This window comes from Alligator mississippiensis, chromosome 5 (genome assembly GCF_030867095.1).
Source record: "Alligator mississippiensis isolate rAllMis1 chromosome 5, rAllMis1, whole genome shotgun sequence".
Classification (NCBI taxonomy): Eukaryota; Metazoa; Chordata; order Crocodylia; family Alligatoridae; genus Alligator; species Alligator mississippiensis.
In genome coordinates, this window is record NC_081828.1 from 56349684 (window position 1) to 56364947 (window position 15264).

The 15264-nt window shown below is 46.2% G+C and overlaps 2 protein-coding genes across 7 annotated transcripts in view; one reads left to right on the top strand and one right to left on the bottom strand.

The window, feature by feature from the left end:
- The window catches only part of TPR (translocated promoter region, nuclear basket protein), a 59509-nt gene extending 49754 nt beyond the window's left edge, over positions 1-9755 (bottom strand). For 2 of the 3 annotated variants that reach the window (XM_014596027.3, XM_014596026.3), the window contains exons 1-8: positions 9553-9754; positions 6866-6970; positions 6346-6419; positions 5178-5274; positions 4497-4600; positions 3236-3400; positions 2834-2926; positions 2138-2218 (exon numbers count right to left, since the gene is read on the bottom strand). In XM_014596027.3, coding sequence (XP_014451513.1) covers positions 2138-2218; positions 2834-2926; positions 3236-3400; positions 4497-4600; positions 5178-5274; positions 6346-6419; positions 6866-6970; positions 9553-9703 — 870 coding nt within the window. In that variant the 5' untranslated portion in view covers positions 9704-9754. Of the gene's footprint in view, positions 1-2137; positions 2219-2833; positions 2927-3235; positions 3401-4496; positions 4601-5177; positions 5275-6345; positions 6420-6865; positions 6971-9552 lie in introns of all 3 variants that reach the window. The other variant, XM_014596028.3, reaches the window with a different exon arrangement.
- A 182-nt stretch (positions 9756-9937) lies between these two features.
- The window catches only part of ODR4 (odr-4 GPCR localization factor homolog), a 48938-nt gene continuing 43611 nt past the window's right edge, over positions 9938-15264 (top strand). The window contains exons 1-3 of one of the 4 annotated variants that reach the window (XM_019500301.2): positions 10144-10251; positions 11878-11958; positions 13541-13675. In XM_019500301.2, the coding sequence (XP_019355846.1) occupies positions 13577-13675 (99 nt within the window). In that variant the 5' untranslated portion in view covers positions 10144-10251; positions 11878-11958; positions 13541-13576. Of the gene's footprint in view, positions 10023-10142; positions 10252-10276; positions 10388-11877; positions 11959-13540; positions 13676-15264 lie in introns of those variants that run through there. The other 3 variants (XM_059728397.1, XM_006267572.4, XM_019500300.2) reach the window with 3 other exon arrangements.

A 15264-nucleotide genomic window follows, 5' to 3' on the forward strand; every position in this document is an offset into this window, starting at 1 on the left:
ATGGGAAAGTCTATCCTAGGAGATTGAATGTCTATACCCTTTCCCCTGGCTTGTGGAGCTAGGGGCAAGGCTCCCGTGCTTTCCCAAGACCAGGGTCACACTCATCTTGAGAAGGTGGGGAGAGGGGCAGCAGCTTCCACCCTGCCGGTAGACTGGGAGGGAAAGAGGGATGCAGCCACCAGCTGCTACCTGCCTACTCCTCATACCAGTTTCTGTGCCTCTTCCCCAAACCGGGGACTGCTTGGTCTGGGGAAGAGGTAGGGAGAAATGGCTGCTGCTCCCTTCACCTTTTAGTCTACAGGAGAGGGGAAGCAGCTGCCCACTTTTTAGGATTGGGGTGACCCTGGTCTCAGGAAGGCAGGGAGTCTTTTCCCCAGCTCTACTCTTCTCCCAGGAGAAACTGAATATCTGTACTTAGCTGGAGACAGATGTTAATGCTCAATTTTTCCAAAGTGTCTAATTTTTTAATTTAAATTTAAACTGATAGGATTGAAGCTCATGAGTAAGAAAAATCCCCATCTGAAGCCCACACTGAATTTTCAAAACCTCTGAAACATCAGGCCTTTAGTGAAAAGATGGGCACCCAAAAGTTGTAGCACTAGCCAGAGCTATTCTTAAGCTGGTCTTAAGATCCTGACTGAAAACTAAATGAGATGGCTCAAAATGAAACCCAGATCTTTCAACATCTAGTCCTGTGCTGTAACCATTTGCTACTGGGCATAGTTATTTTATAGATTTTTTTTTAGAATAACAGCATGTTATCCTTTCTAAAAATCTTGTTACACTGTAAATAAGCCTGGTTAAACAAGGCAGTTACATTTTATGTTTATATGTACATCATGAGTTGGCAACATTTTTTGGACAGGGTACCCAAAATACCTGCAACCTTGACTCGTAAGATGTTGGTATGCCAGGGCGGATGGCAGGGGAGCCATGAAGCGCCAGATCCTTGTTGTACATGCCAAGCAAGAAGGCCTGTGCGCACCATGCTCTGGCACCTGTGCCGGGGGTTGCCTACCCCTGACGTACATACATACAAGTGTATATATATATGGCCTACGTGTGTGAGGATATCCAATTAGTGTGTGATGTGTGTCCAATTAAGTATACATAAAAGTAGTTGAGCAATAGAAGCATATCTAGCAAGCTGTTATTAACAGCAAATACTACAGTTCCGTTTGTATTTTTTGTGTAAATGTGAGCTGAAATAAATGCACTTATTTCTATTACATTTGATTGCGTCTGGTCTACACAGGAACATTCAGGAAAGCTAGAAAGTGAAAGTGCATTAAACACTTATGAGAGTGCTTTCATTCAGAAGCAAACTGGCCTTAAGTTTGCTGTAGATTATAAACAGAGATCACTTCTGAAGATCATTTTCACACATGATTTAGAGTACTTTAAGATACATTCACTAGGTTCACACTTTTAGTTAATTGGTGGTAACCTTTCTGAAGGGTCTCATGTAAGTGAGTAGGTCTAAAATTTAAAATTAAGATTATGAAGGGACTATAGGCTTACATAAATTTATTCCAAGCTGATGTACCACAACCAATTCTCTTCTCAACCTGAACATTGACCCCTGGTCATCAAAGAAATATAAACGAGAAAATTTTATGACAAAGTCAACTACAAACTTATTGGTAACGCTTGTGTGAGCATTATGTTTTATAATTCACATTTACATGCTAAGAAGCTGCAATACAGTGAATTAAATAATGTTTTTAAATCAACACTATGAAGAAGAATGGCAAATTTTCATTGGGCAAAATAAGCTTATAAATTAAGTGTGAAATATATCCACATCACCCTCGATCTATAAAGTAAGCAACATTTTAGAGACACGGCCAAATCAACGGAGCACATTTCTCCCCTTTCCCTTCTTTCAAGATGTAAAAGCTAGGACTCATATCTTACATGATCAGGAAGTTCTCAACTGACCTGTACTTTAATGAATATTCTTATTATAGAAGTGTCACTACTCATTGATCAGAAGAAACTAAATTATTAACACAATGCTCATATTAATGAAATGCTAAGGTGGAAATATGGACTTGGAAGATGTTTTGATCTGCACCATATGTCAAGCCTTGAACCTAGTTTCAAGTTCAAATGTATTTAACATCCTCCAACTTACCTTATACAAGTTAGATAATTTTATGTGGGCATTTAGCTCATTATGGAATCTTCCCTCCATACCAGATTGCTGGTCTTTTGCCTGATAAATAAGAACAACAGTAATAGCATTATTTGTTTCACATGTATTTAATTTTTCATGTCCTAAGTCAAAGTGAAGTTAACATACAATAACTTTTTTTAAACTGTCTTCCTTCTTCACTCCATCAAATATGTTTGACATCAGAGTGCTGCCCTTAATAAACGTAATTTGTTTTTCCGTCTTACAGAAACTCTCCCTGATGTACCCAGGTATTGCAACATGCAATTCACACATTCACAGACGCTAGGGTCAGAAGGGACCTCAACAGATCATCGAGCCCGACCCCCCGGCTAGGCAGGAAAGAGTGCTGGGGTCAGATGACCCCAGCCAGATGCCTATTCAGCCTTCTCTTAAAGACCCAAGGTAGGGGAGAACACCACCTCCCTTGGAAGCCCATTCCAAATTTTGGCCACCCTTACTGTGAAGAATATTCTAAAATCGCCTTAAAACTTTGGCAACCCCAGTAACACATTTACAAAATTAGGCACATTTGGAGAACACACTACTGAATTTTCTGCAAGGTAGTACAGCAGATAAAAATCTTTATCATCAAAAGTAATTCTAAAGTTGGTGTTACAAGATTAAAGTAAGTTACAGTTTAAGACATCTTCTTACCTCCTTTAGTTTATTCAAAAGATCTTCCACATGTTTCTGTAGATTTTCATTTGTTTGTTTTAAACCACTTACTTGTTCCTCCATTCTAGAAACCTGTGTAAATGACAGAAGATAGATCCATGATATTTATTTTGCTTTTTGAACCATGTACATTTTTCAAAACGTATTTTATTATTAGATTGATAGGTGATCTCATTTTTTATTAGAAATTTCACAATTTCTAAGTTCAACAACACCACAAAGGCCAAATTTCCCTAAGGACATCACTCCCATGAACACATCTACAAGAAACATCTAGTTTTCAAAATGTGATTCATTCAAAGAGTATAGACTCCAGAAAACGTCTGTCTTGATCTAACTGACTATTATTAATAAAATTCTTTTTTCCATTTGCAATCTTACCTCCTCTTTTTTGTTCTCCAGGCTACATTTCAGCTCCAAGATTTCATTTCCCTTTTCCCTGGCAATATGCAAGAGTTCATCTGTTTTAGCCTTCAACTCTGCATTCAGCCAATTGTTCTGATTCTGCAACAATTCTTTTTCTTGCTCGAACCTTTTCTCACGGTACTAAAAGTAAAATTGCAACAGATAAAGCTAAGTAGATCTGCATGTGTAACACTTTTTTTTTTTTGCAAAACCTTCCTTTCTGTGTGAGCATATTAACCGCTGACTATTATTTGGGGTTTCAGAGGCTGTGGACTACATCTGTGCCAGGAAAAATCCATTCTGTGCAGGAGGTAGGGGCTTATTTCTGCATAGCTGGACTCAACCCAGCACCAGGATGGGTCCAGCTGTGCTGTCCCTACCACCAGCCCCTTGAACAGATTAGGATCACTTCAGTCTGTGTAAGGCAGTTGGAGGGAAGGGTAGATCAGGGTTGGGAATTTCTCTTCAGTTCAAAACATCCGCAATGCCACAGGGACAAGTGGAGCCATGCTGCTTCTGCTCCCTGGCCTGCACAGGGGTGCCTTTGATTTGTGCAGGGAGGACAAAGAAGTGAGGAAAATGTCTCCTTTTCAGCAGCTACAAAGGTACCCAATGACAGTCCCTTCCTTGCTAGGGGAGACTGCAAGTTTTCGATCAGTGGGTTTCACACTGCGGCCCCCCTGGCTGTGGCCATGGGGCATCCAGGGCATGGGGGTGCGTGGGAGCCGGCATGGGGACACGCAGGCAGCGCCCACCGTTTGCAGTACATTGCTGCAGGGCAGGGCATGCCCCCCATGCCCACTCCCCACGTGGCACCCTTTGGCCATGCCCTCCTCCCTCCACGGGAAGCAACTGCCAGCTGCGGCCACAGGGTGTGCTGGAGGGGAGGGCATGGCACGTGGCCACAGGGTGCCATATGAGGAGCACTCTACAGCTGAGCGCCTTGCCCCCCACACATACCCTGTGCCACACCCCAAGGCTGCGCCACATGCCATGCAGCTGGCGGGTGCTCCCCACGCCATGACCATTCCCCACACACCATGCCCCTCGGCCACACGTTCATGACGGGCATTTTGCTAATTTAACAATAAAGATGGTCAATCATTTGAGGGAAGAATGATTTTCATACAAAAATAATACATACTTTAAAATGTGCCCACAGAGAAGTAAATTGTTGAAATTCTAACCATCACCATCACTATTACAGCTATTACTACACATGTAAAACACTACTCACCTTCACAGAGACATCTGAGGTTTCAAGTTCATCTAGCTTTAACTGAAGTTTAACTTTTTCTGCATTTGCTTCCATGAGTTTGTCATTTAAACGTTTAACATCCTCTTTAAAAAAAAAAAGAAAGAAAAAAAATACTTAAGTGATATCAGTTACTGTTGTAAATTAACAGCCATCTTCTGAGTAAGGAAAGCTAGTTTAGAAAAATGCTTCTAAGTCTGCGCTGTAACAGGTCTTTACAATTTAATACAATCTATCAAGGTACTGTATTTTTCTGTGACTTGTTCCAACTGCAGGTCCACTTGCCAATGCAGGCAGTGCAGAGACACCCAAGATTGCCACAATAACACACTGACCCATTTGGGATAATTACTCTAGCTGACAAGTGGCTCTAAACATCCCAAAAACCAAGCCTGTATCCATATACAGTATTCTACTAGGCAGTATGAACATACCAACTCATCTGAAACCAGCACGGCCATTTCTATACAGCACCGTACTACATCATGTACGTGGCCTACATTTTCTCTATTTCCCTCTACTATAATGCTAAGAACTACCCATTAAAAACATAGAGAACCCTTATGCAGTTTAGGTTTAAGTATAACCCTAGAAGCAGGTGGGTTTTTTGCACCATAAAGTAATCTATGCTTATTACGCTTTAAATATATTTACTGGCCATACCATTTAAATGTTCAACTTCTTGAGATCGCCTTTCACTCGTTCGAACTAAATCTCTTTTTTCAGCTTCCAATTCTTCTTTTTCTCTGGTAAGCTTACTCTTAAATTAAACAACAAAAATGTTTTTAGTTTTACATTGAACCCTATAGGTATTATTTAAACTTATTTAAACTTACTAATAAATTACTATCCACAGATAATAAGCGCAAGTTGTCGTCCTAACTATACTCAATGCAAAAAAACAAAACAAAACTATCAATCCTAGCAGGCAAGATAAAGTGGAAGCATTCAAAATATAGACTATATGGGAATAGTGCAAGCAAATTTGTTACTGACTCAGAAAAAAATGGAATCTTGCATCTGCCATTATTTTACAGCTCTATGCTGATAAATACACTTAGTTCTAGTTCAGAGGAAAAGACGTCTCCTGCTGAATTAATGCCACTCCCTTGAGCACCCTGAGACTTCCTTAGAGCAAATATACTGCCCACAGGTCAGATCCAGCCTATGGAACCTTTGCACAAGGCCCACCAGTAGTCTACTGGACATGCTCCACACTGCCACATGCACCTGGTACTGCCAACCAGACACCATTCCATACTGCACAAAGTCGGGTGTGCAGTTGTACAGCCACATTTGGGTGCCAATGTGGAGACACGGGGCTGCAGCCTACAGTCATTTTTTCATGTCTGCATTGCTCCTAAATGCATCTCTGCTCAATCGCCTGCCTCCAGCTCTGTGATACAACCTGTCCAGACCTTTCTGCCGCCACATACGCCTGAATCTTTGCTGTCATGCACCTTTGGTGCAGTACTGCCCAAATAAAGCACTGTGCATCTACATGCCCCTGGACCTGAACTGCTTCCTGAATGCAGCCCCACAGACCTGAGGAATTATTCAGACCCTAAGGAATCTAAGCTAAACAAATTTAAGAACTGAACTAGTATAAGCCACTCATAGTGAGCTAAAGGTCAAAAAATGGTATTAAAGATTTAAAAAGATTAAAAGTTGTTAGTGTACATGAGACCCTAGTGGCTTTAATCTATATGCTTGATGAACATATCAGATAAATTGTTACTGCCGTCAGACACCAGACAAAACATCCACCATGTATTCCAAAATCATTCAAAAAACTACTGCTTTATATGGCTATATACAGCACTTCCTGTACCTGGATGGCAGCACTGCGATCCTGAGCAGCCTCTAGTTCTTTGCTTTTCTCACTCAGGGACTTCAACTGTTCATCTGTGCAATACAATATGGAACAGTAAGACATTATTTTGGTGTTAAAAAAATGAAGCTGAAGTATTTATTTAGTTAACTCATGGTCTTTCAAGTCTGACAAGAATTAAACATTTCTCCTTCTCCAACAAAATGATTAAGTAACACAGCTATGTATTCAGTGGTTTTCTTATTAATATTGAAGAATCTAAGGCTAATCTATGTTAGGGAGTCTCCAAACTAACCCTTTTGGGCATAAGGATCTCCTTAATCTGAACTTCTGTTTTTTAACATATACAAGGCTATTTTACTCCAGGGCAATTAAGTGTAAAGCGCAGGCGTGAATGACACTTATTTTATGGATTTTTATCTGACATACATTTTTAAGCATTTCAAAACAATTTCAGAAGTTTTAAGGAAAAACTTACAAAATACAGCATATTTAGTTCATTTAAATACTACATACTTACTTAGTTTATTTAACTCCTGACGGAGGGTTTGACATTCTTGTGTCTGATTTACAAGTCTTTCCTGACTCTGAGCCAGACGTTTTTCAACTTCAAAGTATTGTTGTTCTGCAGAATGACACATTATTGTCAGTGCTATTTCACAAACACCACAACAGAAAACCATCCATCAGGAAAACACCCAGAAATAATACTATTGTCACAGAATCCGAAGAAGAAAATCCAGGTTTTTTTCAAGCCTGCTGATACATTGATACTTATTGCCAGCATTGTTTATGCTGTTCTACTACTTTGGTGAGAAGTTTATTTTGTATTTCTCTGTGTTGCACAAAGAGCTTGTCTACACAGTTTTTGTACTTATGTAATTATTTCAGTTTTAGTAGCAGTAACTTTAACTGCACATGGTGATGCTAATTTAACAGTTCTTACAACACTATAGCTTATTTCTAAAACTGCATATAATTGGGTATAATTGGGCGCACAGGAAGGGAGGAGCAGTTCCCCTGCTGCGCACACACCCCGGGAGAGCATGGGGGCTTGTGCCCCTGAATTTGTGGGGGGCGAGGGTGAGCTACTGCTGCGGGCTGGGGCGGCGCTTGGGGCAGGTGGCGGCAGAGCTTGGAGCGGGGTTACTGGGGGGGCAGGCACCCCAAGATTTGCCACAGCTCTCTCAAACCCCACTCCCAGTGCCACCGCTGTCTTTTCCTTATATTGCTATCAATCCAATATGGGACCAACGTTATCAATGCACCTCTAGCAAATATTACAGATAATACAATGATGACCACTAGTTTACATCCTGTGATGTTACTATTTTCTTGGAACAACAGAAGGGAGAAATATTCCCCTTCTGAGAATGCACAATTTTCTTATCTATGCTCTTCTCAAAAAGCATTTATAATTTTAAATAACAGAGTCCTTCCTGCTTGTATATCAGAATCATAAAGTGAAAGAAAATGACCAACCTTTTTCAATTGAGAAATTCTAATGGATATACTTTGGTGGATAGAAAGTCTTCAAATTGTTCATAAAATCGATGATTATATAACTACAAGTCTTCCAAAAATGGGGCACAAAAGTGTTTCAAACATTAGCGAATTCAGTTAAAAATACCCCCCGAGAGACAGGAAAAGCACCCCCATCACAGGCAGCAAAAACAAAGACACAGAGAGATGAAAGTTTACAAAATTCTAGAGGTGCACTGATAGAGTTCTTTTGGGCCGACACCAATGACCGATTTTTAACAAGCCATATCAGCCGACACCGATCCAATTGTCGATACTGCAGCCTGGCAGGATGGAGAACAATGTTTAGGTGGTAAGCCTGTTGAGGGGTGGGGAAGAGGCAAGGGGGGTGCAGGTCCAGGTCCTGGGGAGGGAGAGGGGCTCGGGCAGGGCTGGGCGCTGCCCAGGTGGGATGGAAGTGGGGCATGGGATGGAGCCATGGCTCATCTGGGGGTGGAGGGAGGGGCGGCTTCCACTGCTGCATGCATCCCAGAAGGCATGGGGGGGAGGGGCGCATGTGTCCCCTGGATCTGTGCAGGGGGTGAGTGCAGGCTGCTGCTGTGGGCTGGGATCAGGGGTGGCACCGGCTTTTCCTGGCAGGGGGAAACTGCACTTGGGGTGGGTGGTGGTTGTGCTACTATACAGGGAGCCACAGCAAATTTTGGGGTGGCTGCAACCCGCCCTGTAGTCCCTTCCCAGAGCGGCTGGCCACCCCAAGTGCAGCCCTTGCCCAAACCCCCCACCTCTGCCAGGGAAAGCCCAGTGCTGCCCTCAACCTGAAGTGACAGCTGGCTTTTGCCCTGCACACAAATCCGGGAAGCACACATCCTCCATGCCTCCTGGGGTACGTGCAGCAGTGGGAACCAGCCCCCCTCCCCACGTCCCCTGGATGAACCACTTATGGCTCTGTCCTGTGCTCCACCCCACCCTGGCTGGGCAACACCTGCGCCTGCCCCAGCCCCACTTCTTCCCTTACTGTGGGGGCCTTGGACTGCACCCCCCCCATGCGCTTTTCCCCCACAACAAACTTACCAGCTGGATGCTGCTCTCCACACTACAGACCTGCGCGCATGCACACGGCATTTATCGGTGCCATCATCCAAAAAAGCCCAACTGCTGACAATTTTCCTTTTATCGGTGCAAACATGTATTGGTGTAACCCTACATAATTCCGTCACCAAGGTGGAAAACAAACTGGCATCTAAGCCCATGCTTAAACACGATCAGGTACTAGACTGGTGGTTCTCCACATTTTTACACTCAAGGTGCCCCTCATTAGACTGAAGGAAAATGCCAGCGCTTAAGTTTCAAACTTTTTTGTTTTAAACTGGAGAAAAACAATAGAGCAACCCTCCCGCCTGCAACAGGTCTATGCTGTAGTTTTCTACTGGGGATGTCCGGGGTTATTGTGCTGGCAACCTAAGGGCGCGGACACCAGACAATGCCATTGAAAGGAGCTCAGGGGTGCCAGGGAGGGAGTGGCAGCGCCAGACAGTGCCCTCTGCCTCCCGGCCCCGAGTCTGCCACCCGCTCCCTCCCTCCCACAATCACGCCGAGGCCTGCCTGCCAGCAAGGACGGAGCGGCTGTGAAGGCCTCCGGCGGGCAGTGTCCGCTCCCGGCTTCCACAAACCAGGCCCCTTCCCCGCGCGGCCCGCTCCCCCGGGCTCCCTGCGCCCGGCGCTCACCGCTGTCCACGCGGAAGCGCTCGTGGCTGGCCCGCAGCCCGTCGATCTCGCTCTGCTGGTCGGCCAGGAAGCGCTCCAGCTTCCCCTGCACCAGCTTGGGGAGCTTGGCCAGCTCGGCCCGCTCCAAGACCTGCTGCAGCACCGCCGCCATCTTGGCTGAGAGCCGCCGTCGCCGTCGCTGGCGTTGCCGCCGCCGTCGCTTCCCACCCGCTTCCGGCCTGGCAGAGACAGAAACAGCGCACGAAGCATGCGCGAACACCGCCCCTCCCCTTCCAGCATCGTGCGACATGCCGGGCGCTAGCCCCACCGGAAGTGGAGGAGAGGAACTTCCGCCTCTGCGGGTAGCGCTCTCCCCGCCATTTTGAGTGAGGGCCGCAATGCCGGCCAGTGGGTTTAAAGCGCCTGAGCTGAAGCACTAGGGTGTTGCTGGCTTGAAACAAGCAGACAAATAAAAAAAGGACATGTGTGAGGTGTGGGCTATGGGGAAGTGCACTGGCTTGCTCCTGCCCCACCAAAAATGGCGGAGTGGGGGCGGGGGGTAACGTCTTTCTCTCGCGCTTAGCTGGTATACGCGCCGATTGGTTGATGTCATTGGTAGGCGCTGGGGGAGGACGGCGCATGGTGGTGACGTGAGGCTGGGACACATCAGTGTGTGTGGCTGAGCTCCGAGAGCGGTCTCCGGAGCTGAGGTCGAAGCTGGTGAGCGCGGCCCGCGGCCGGGGAGGGTAGGCCAGGCCGGGCCGGGCCGGGGTGGCTGGAAGTGTGTCCCCTCCTTGCTCCTGCAGCGGGAATGGCTCGCGGCCCAGATCCTTCATTACTGGGGACAAAAGCGACGGTACAGTTGTCGCATTCAAAATAATTCTCTGTTGAAACGAGCCTATTAAGATTATCCCCCCCCCCCCTCCCCCGGGCTCATTTCAGACCTTTAAATCTTTTAGTGCAACGTCCAAACTTCCTGCTTAGTCACAAGTAGGCTTCAACTCCTTCAGGGGGGCTTTCGGAGACATGTAGTTTGTAGCTGTGTTAGTCTAGAGGCAAAGGCATCCAAAACTCTTGAGGAAGAGGCGATATCTTTTATTGGACCAACTAGATAGTTGCAACTTTCTTTTGTATTTATTTGCAAGCCCAAAAGCTTGCTAATAGTTGCAGAAAATATTTTTTATTGACTTGCAAGCCTGAAAGCTTGCAAATATTATTATTATTATTATAATATTGCAGCTACCTACTATCTAGCTGGTCTAATAAAAGATATCACCTCTTTGAGAGACTGCATTTCTGTACAGTTGTGCAGGTATGCAAAGGTCAGCTCAGCGACTCTGAATGTGGGTGCCACAAAGCACAAGGAGATGAGCAGGGGAGCACAGGCTCAGGCTGTCTGCACACATTCATTTAATGGTGCAATGGGCTCTGATTTCCAGTCGCAACAATTGTATCTTCTGCCTTGCTACGTGTGTATAACAGGATGTGTGATTTAGGGATCAGATCCCTATCGGGCTATTTCACCAGGGCAGGGCTGGGTTCATGATTCTAGTCTCCCCCTGCAACAAGATGACTGTTCTCTAATGGCACCCTCCTGCTATAAAAAACGAGTGCTGGAAGGGACCTCAGGAGGTCATCTAGTCCAAGCACCTGCACAAAGCAGGACCAGCCCCATCTCAGTCATCTCAGCGAAGGCTTTGTCTAGCCAGGTCTTAAAAACCTCCAAGAATGGAGAGTCCACATTAGTAGTGAGGGGCCCACTGCACACAGTACTCCAGATGTGACCTTACCAGTGCTGAACAGAGGGGAAGAATCACTTCCCTCAGTCTGCTGGCAACACTCCTACCAATGCAGCCCAGTATGCCGATAGCTTTCTCCGCGCCAAGGGCACACTGTTGGCTCGTATTCAGCTCATCGTCCATTATAACCATCAGGTCCTCTTTTGTAGGGCTGCAGCCTAGCCAGTCAGTCCCCAGCCTGTACCGGTGCATGGGATTGTTCTGCCCAAAGTGCAGGACTTTGCATTTGTCCTTGTCCTTGCCCTTGGTGAATCCATCCTGACTGTTTCTAATCACCTTCTTGTCCTCCAAGTGCTTAGAATTGAATTCCTTAAGGATCTGCTCCATGATTTTTCCAGAGAGTGAGGTAAAGCTGACTGGTTTGTAGTTCCCTGGATCCTCCTTTTTTCCTTTCTTAAGTGTGGGCACTATATTTGCCCTTTTCCAATGATCTGGGACCTTTCCAAGTCACCATGAGTTTTCAAAGATGATGGCCATTGGCTCTATAGTTACATCAGCCAACTCCCTCAGCGCCCTTGGGTGTCCCTAACCTGTTCTTTTTCCACAGTTGGCTGCTCACCTCCTCCCAAAACTGTGTTTCCAAGTGCAGTAGTAAGTCTGGGAGCTGACCTTGCCTGTGAAGACTGAGGTGAAAAGCCGTTTAGTATTTCAGTCTTTTCTGCATCCTCTGTCACAAGGTTGTCTCCCTCATTCAGTAAGGGGGTTACACTTTCCCTGATCCTCCTCTTGTTACTGACATACTTGTAGAAACCCTTCTTGTGTACCCTTCATGTCCCTTGGAGCTGCAACTCCAATTGTGCTTTGGGATTCCTGACTTCATCCCCGAATGCCCAAGCAACTCTTATACGTATGCATACATAGGCTATACACATGGTTTTTAGAAGTTTCAGTGCATGGGAACATGTGATTTGGTTCCTTGATCCCAGGGTCCTGTTATCTAGGATTTGTCAGATGCCTGTCTACTCAGCTGCCACTAGAGTTGCAGGCCAATGCAGTCAACCTATTGGGTTGCAGGGTTCACTATTTGATAAGTTCTCTTGAACTCAGCACCCTGATCACAGTGGGATGCAGCCCAATGCAGGGCTGGACCACACAGCTGTCATCCTGCCAATTGTGGTGGAGGGGTGGAATCCGTCAACCAAGCCCCACCATGCAGCTGGCATCATGCTGTATAGTAAGATTGCTATGATACATGTTTAATTTAAGGTCCTATAGAAACCAGCCATAAAAGTAATACAAGTTTTGTGGCATTTTTTTTGTGGTGACTGTCTTGTTTTGTTGCACGATTGATTGCCGGAACATGTGGCTGAGCTACTGTTCATGGCATGATGAATGGGGTAATTGCATTTTAAGTGTAATATGTGACATGGACCTCAGTTCCTTCCTGGCTGATCTCCCATCGTCAGCAGTGGAAGGAGGGGGTGCTAATGGGGCTTAGTCCCCCCAAACAGGGCAGTGGTAGGGCTACAAGAGAGCCCATCTGTGGGCTTGTGGCGGTTGCAGCAGGGGTGGGGTGGGGTGGGGAGGGGCACTAAACAGTGAGCGAGAGAGTGGGGCTGGGGCTGGCCCTGTGCAGCTGGGGTGGGTTGTGGGACTGAGTTGCGAGTGGCTTGTCTGGGAAGCTCAGTTCCTGCTGCTGCACGCACTTTGGAAGGCATGGGGTACATGTGCATTGTACTTGGCAGCTGTGGTGGCAGTAAGTTGTGCCTCCTGCTTCTGGCCAGGCAGGGGGCACGCAGTCAGTGCATGGCTCCTGGGGGAAAGGCAGCAGGGGGGAGAGCCCTGAGCCAACAGTGGGCAGCCTGCCTCTGCCCTTGCCCCGCTTGGCTGTGTTCCTAAAAGTGTCCCTGTGATTAAAAATGGTGGTGCTGGAGCTTGGACTAAAGCTCATTCTAGCCCCAGCCTCTGCCCCATTCCCTTCCTCACTGTGGGGGTCTCGATCTGTCCCCTTCCCATGCCTCTTCGCTCCCTCACGTCCCTTCCCCTCCACAGATTTACCCTCAGGGTGCTGCTGTCCATGCTGCCTGGTTGCATTTCCGTAAACTGGTTATCGGTTCGGTATCAGCCAACATGGCTGGTTAATAATTGGCTTTTGGTATTGGCCAAGAAAATCTTTATTGATGCACCCCTATAAAAATATAGAGGGATGCTTTGAGTTTAAAAAGATTTAACTGCTGCTGGAGTTAATATAATATATTTTCGTTTCATAGACTGAAGCAAGACAATTGAGTTGCAAAGTTGTAGTAATGGGAAGAAGCTACTTTGTGGAAGAAACTGTTGGACAGTATCTTTCAGACCTCAGCACCAAGCCAAAGGTTTATGCCACTGGCCTGCTGATAGGACAGGTAAGTGTGTTAAATTGATGTAAGCATGTGTTGGCCTCTTTAGTGGATATGTGTAACTGCAATTAATAATATGTTCGTATAGGGGTTTGCTCTGCTTCTGTTCAAGGAAATGAAAGCATTTTAGTTGATTTTCATAGTGTAGGATTAAGCCCATAAATATAATATTGAACACTTATCAGGCAGTGAGTTTATACAGAAACTTACAAGTACCCTTGGGGAATGCAGTTTATTCACCTCCAAACAAGTTGGATTTCCAACTTGTTTTTCCAAGTGGTTTGGTACATGTGACTATGAAGATATAACACCAGCACTTTTATATTTCACTTCTTTATTTTCATTCATGTGTTATAGCAAGGGTAGGCAATTATTTTGGCTGTAAGGCCGCTTAATGAGTTTTGGTGAACTGTTGAGAGCTGCAAGCGTAGCCCTACCCCTTGACGGGTGCCCCGCCCCCTGAGTACCATCTTGGGTCTGGAAGTCCCACCTCTAACTCCTGACCTTGCCACTGGACGTCTCTCCCCTTGCCCTGGAAGTACTCCTCTTGGGAGGGAGGGTGCTGCCTTCTTGAAACCAGGAAAAAAAAAACTAATCGTGCACTGAAAAATAAAAAATTACTATAACATATTTTAATTTTATTTAAATATATTTTTGTTTGGCTTTATGCATGTTTGTATAGTGTATCTAGAGGCAGTTGCATAATAGCTCAAAGTAGAGTCTTACTCTTGTATATTGTGGGGATTAGGTGGGTGTCTGGGGGATGGGTGTGGCTATGGGGTATGTGGTTAGGGTGGAGGTTGTGGGAGGGTGTGGGGTTATGGTGGGTGGGGTGAGAGTGTGTGTAGGATGGGTGTGTTTGGGGTACTGGTGGGGTGTGTGGGAGGGTATGGGTGCAAGTGTGTGGGGGGAGTGGGTCCTTGGAGTCCCTGGAGTGTTGCAGTCCCTGGAGCTGCATGTGGTGGCAGTGAGCAGGGCCAGCCCCACCTGGTCCTATACTATGCAGCTCTCCACACTCCCACCCTATTCCCCAACTGCAGGTGGTGGCAGTGTGCAGAGCCAGCCCCACCAAACCCTGCACGATGAAGCCGGCAGCACAGGTCATGGGGCTCAGCCAGGGCATTAGAGAGAGGGGAGGAGGCGGCCCAGCTTCATAGTTTCATAGTAGCTAGGGTCAGGAGGGACCTGAACAGATCATCTAGCCTGACCCCCTGCCAAAGGCAGGAAAGAATGCTGGGTTCATAAGACCCCAGACAGATGATCGTCCAACCTCCTCTTGAATTTGCCCAAGGTAGGGGCGAGGACCACTTCCCTGGGGAGTTGGTTCCAGTTTTTGGCCACCCTAACTATAAAATATTGCCTTCTGATCTCTAACCTAAATCTATTCTCCATCAGCTTATTACCATTGTTCCTTGTCACCCCAGGTGGTGCTCGGGAAAAAAGGGCTCTACCCATTTGCTGTTGATCTCCCCTGATGAGTTTGTAGGCAGCCACCAGGTCCCCCCTCAGCCTCCTCTTGCTGAGGCTGAACAGGTTCAGGTCCCTCAGTCTCTCCTCATAGGTCCTGTCCTGCTGCCCTCTCACCAAGCGGGTGA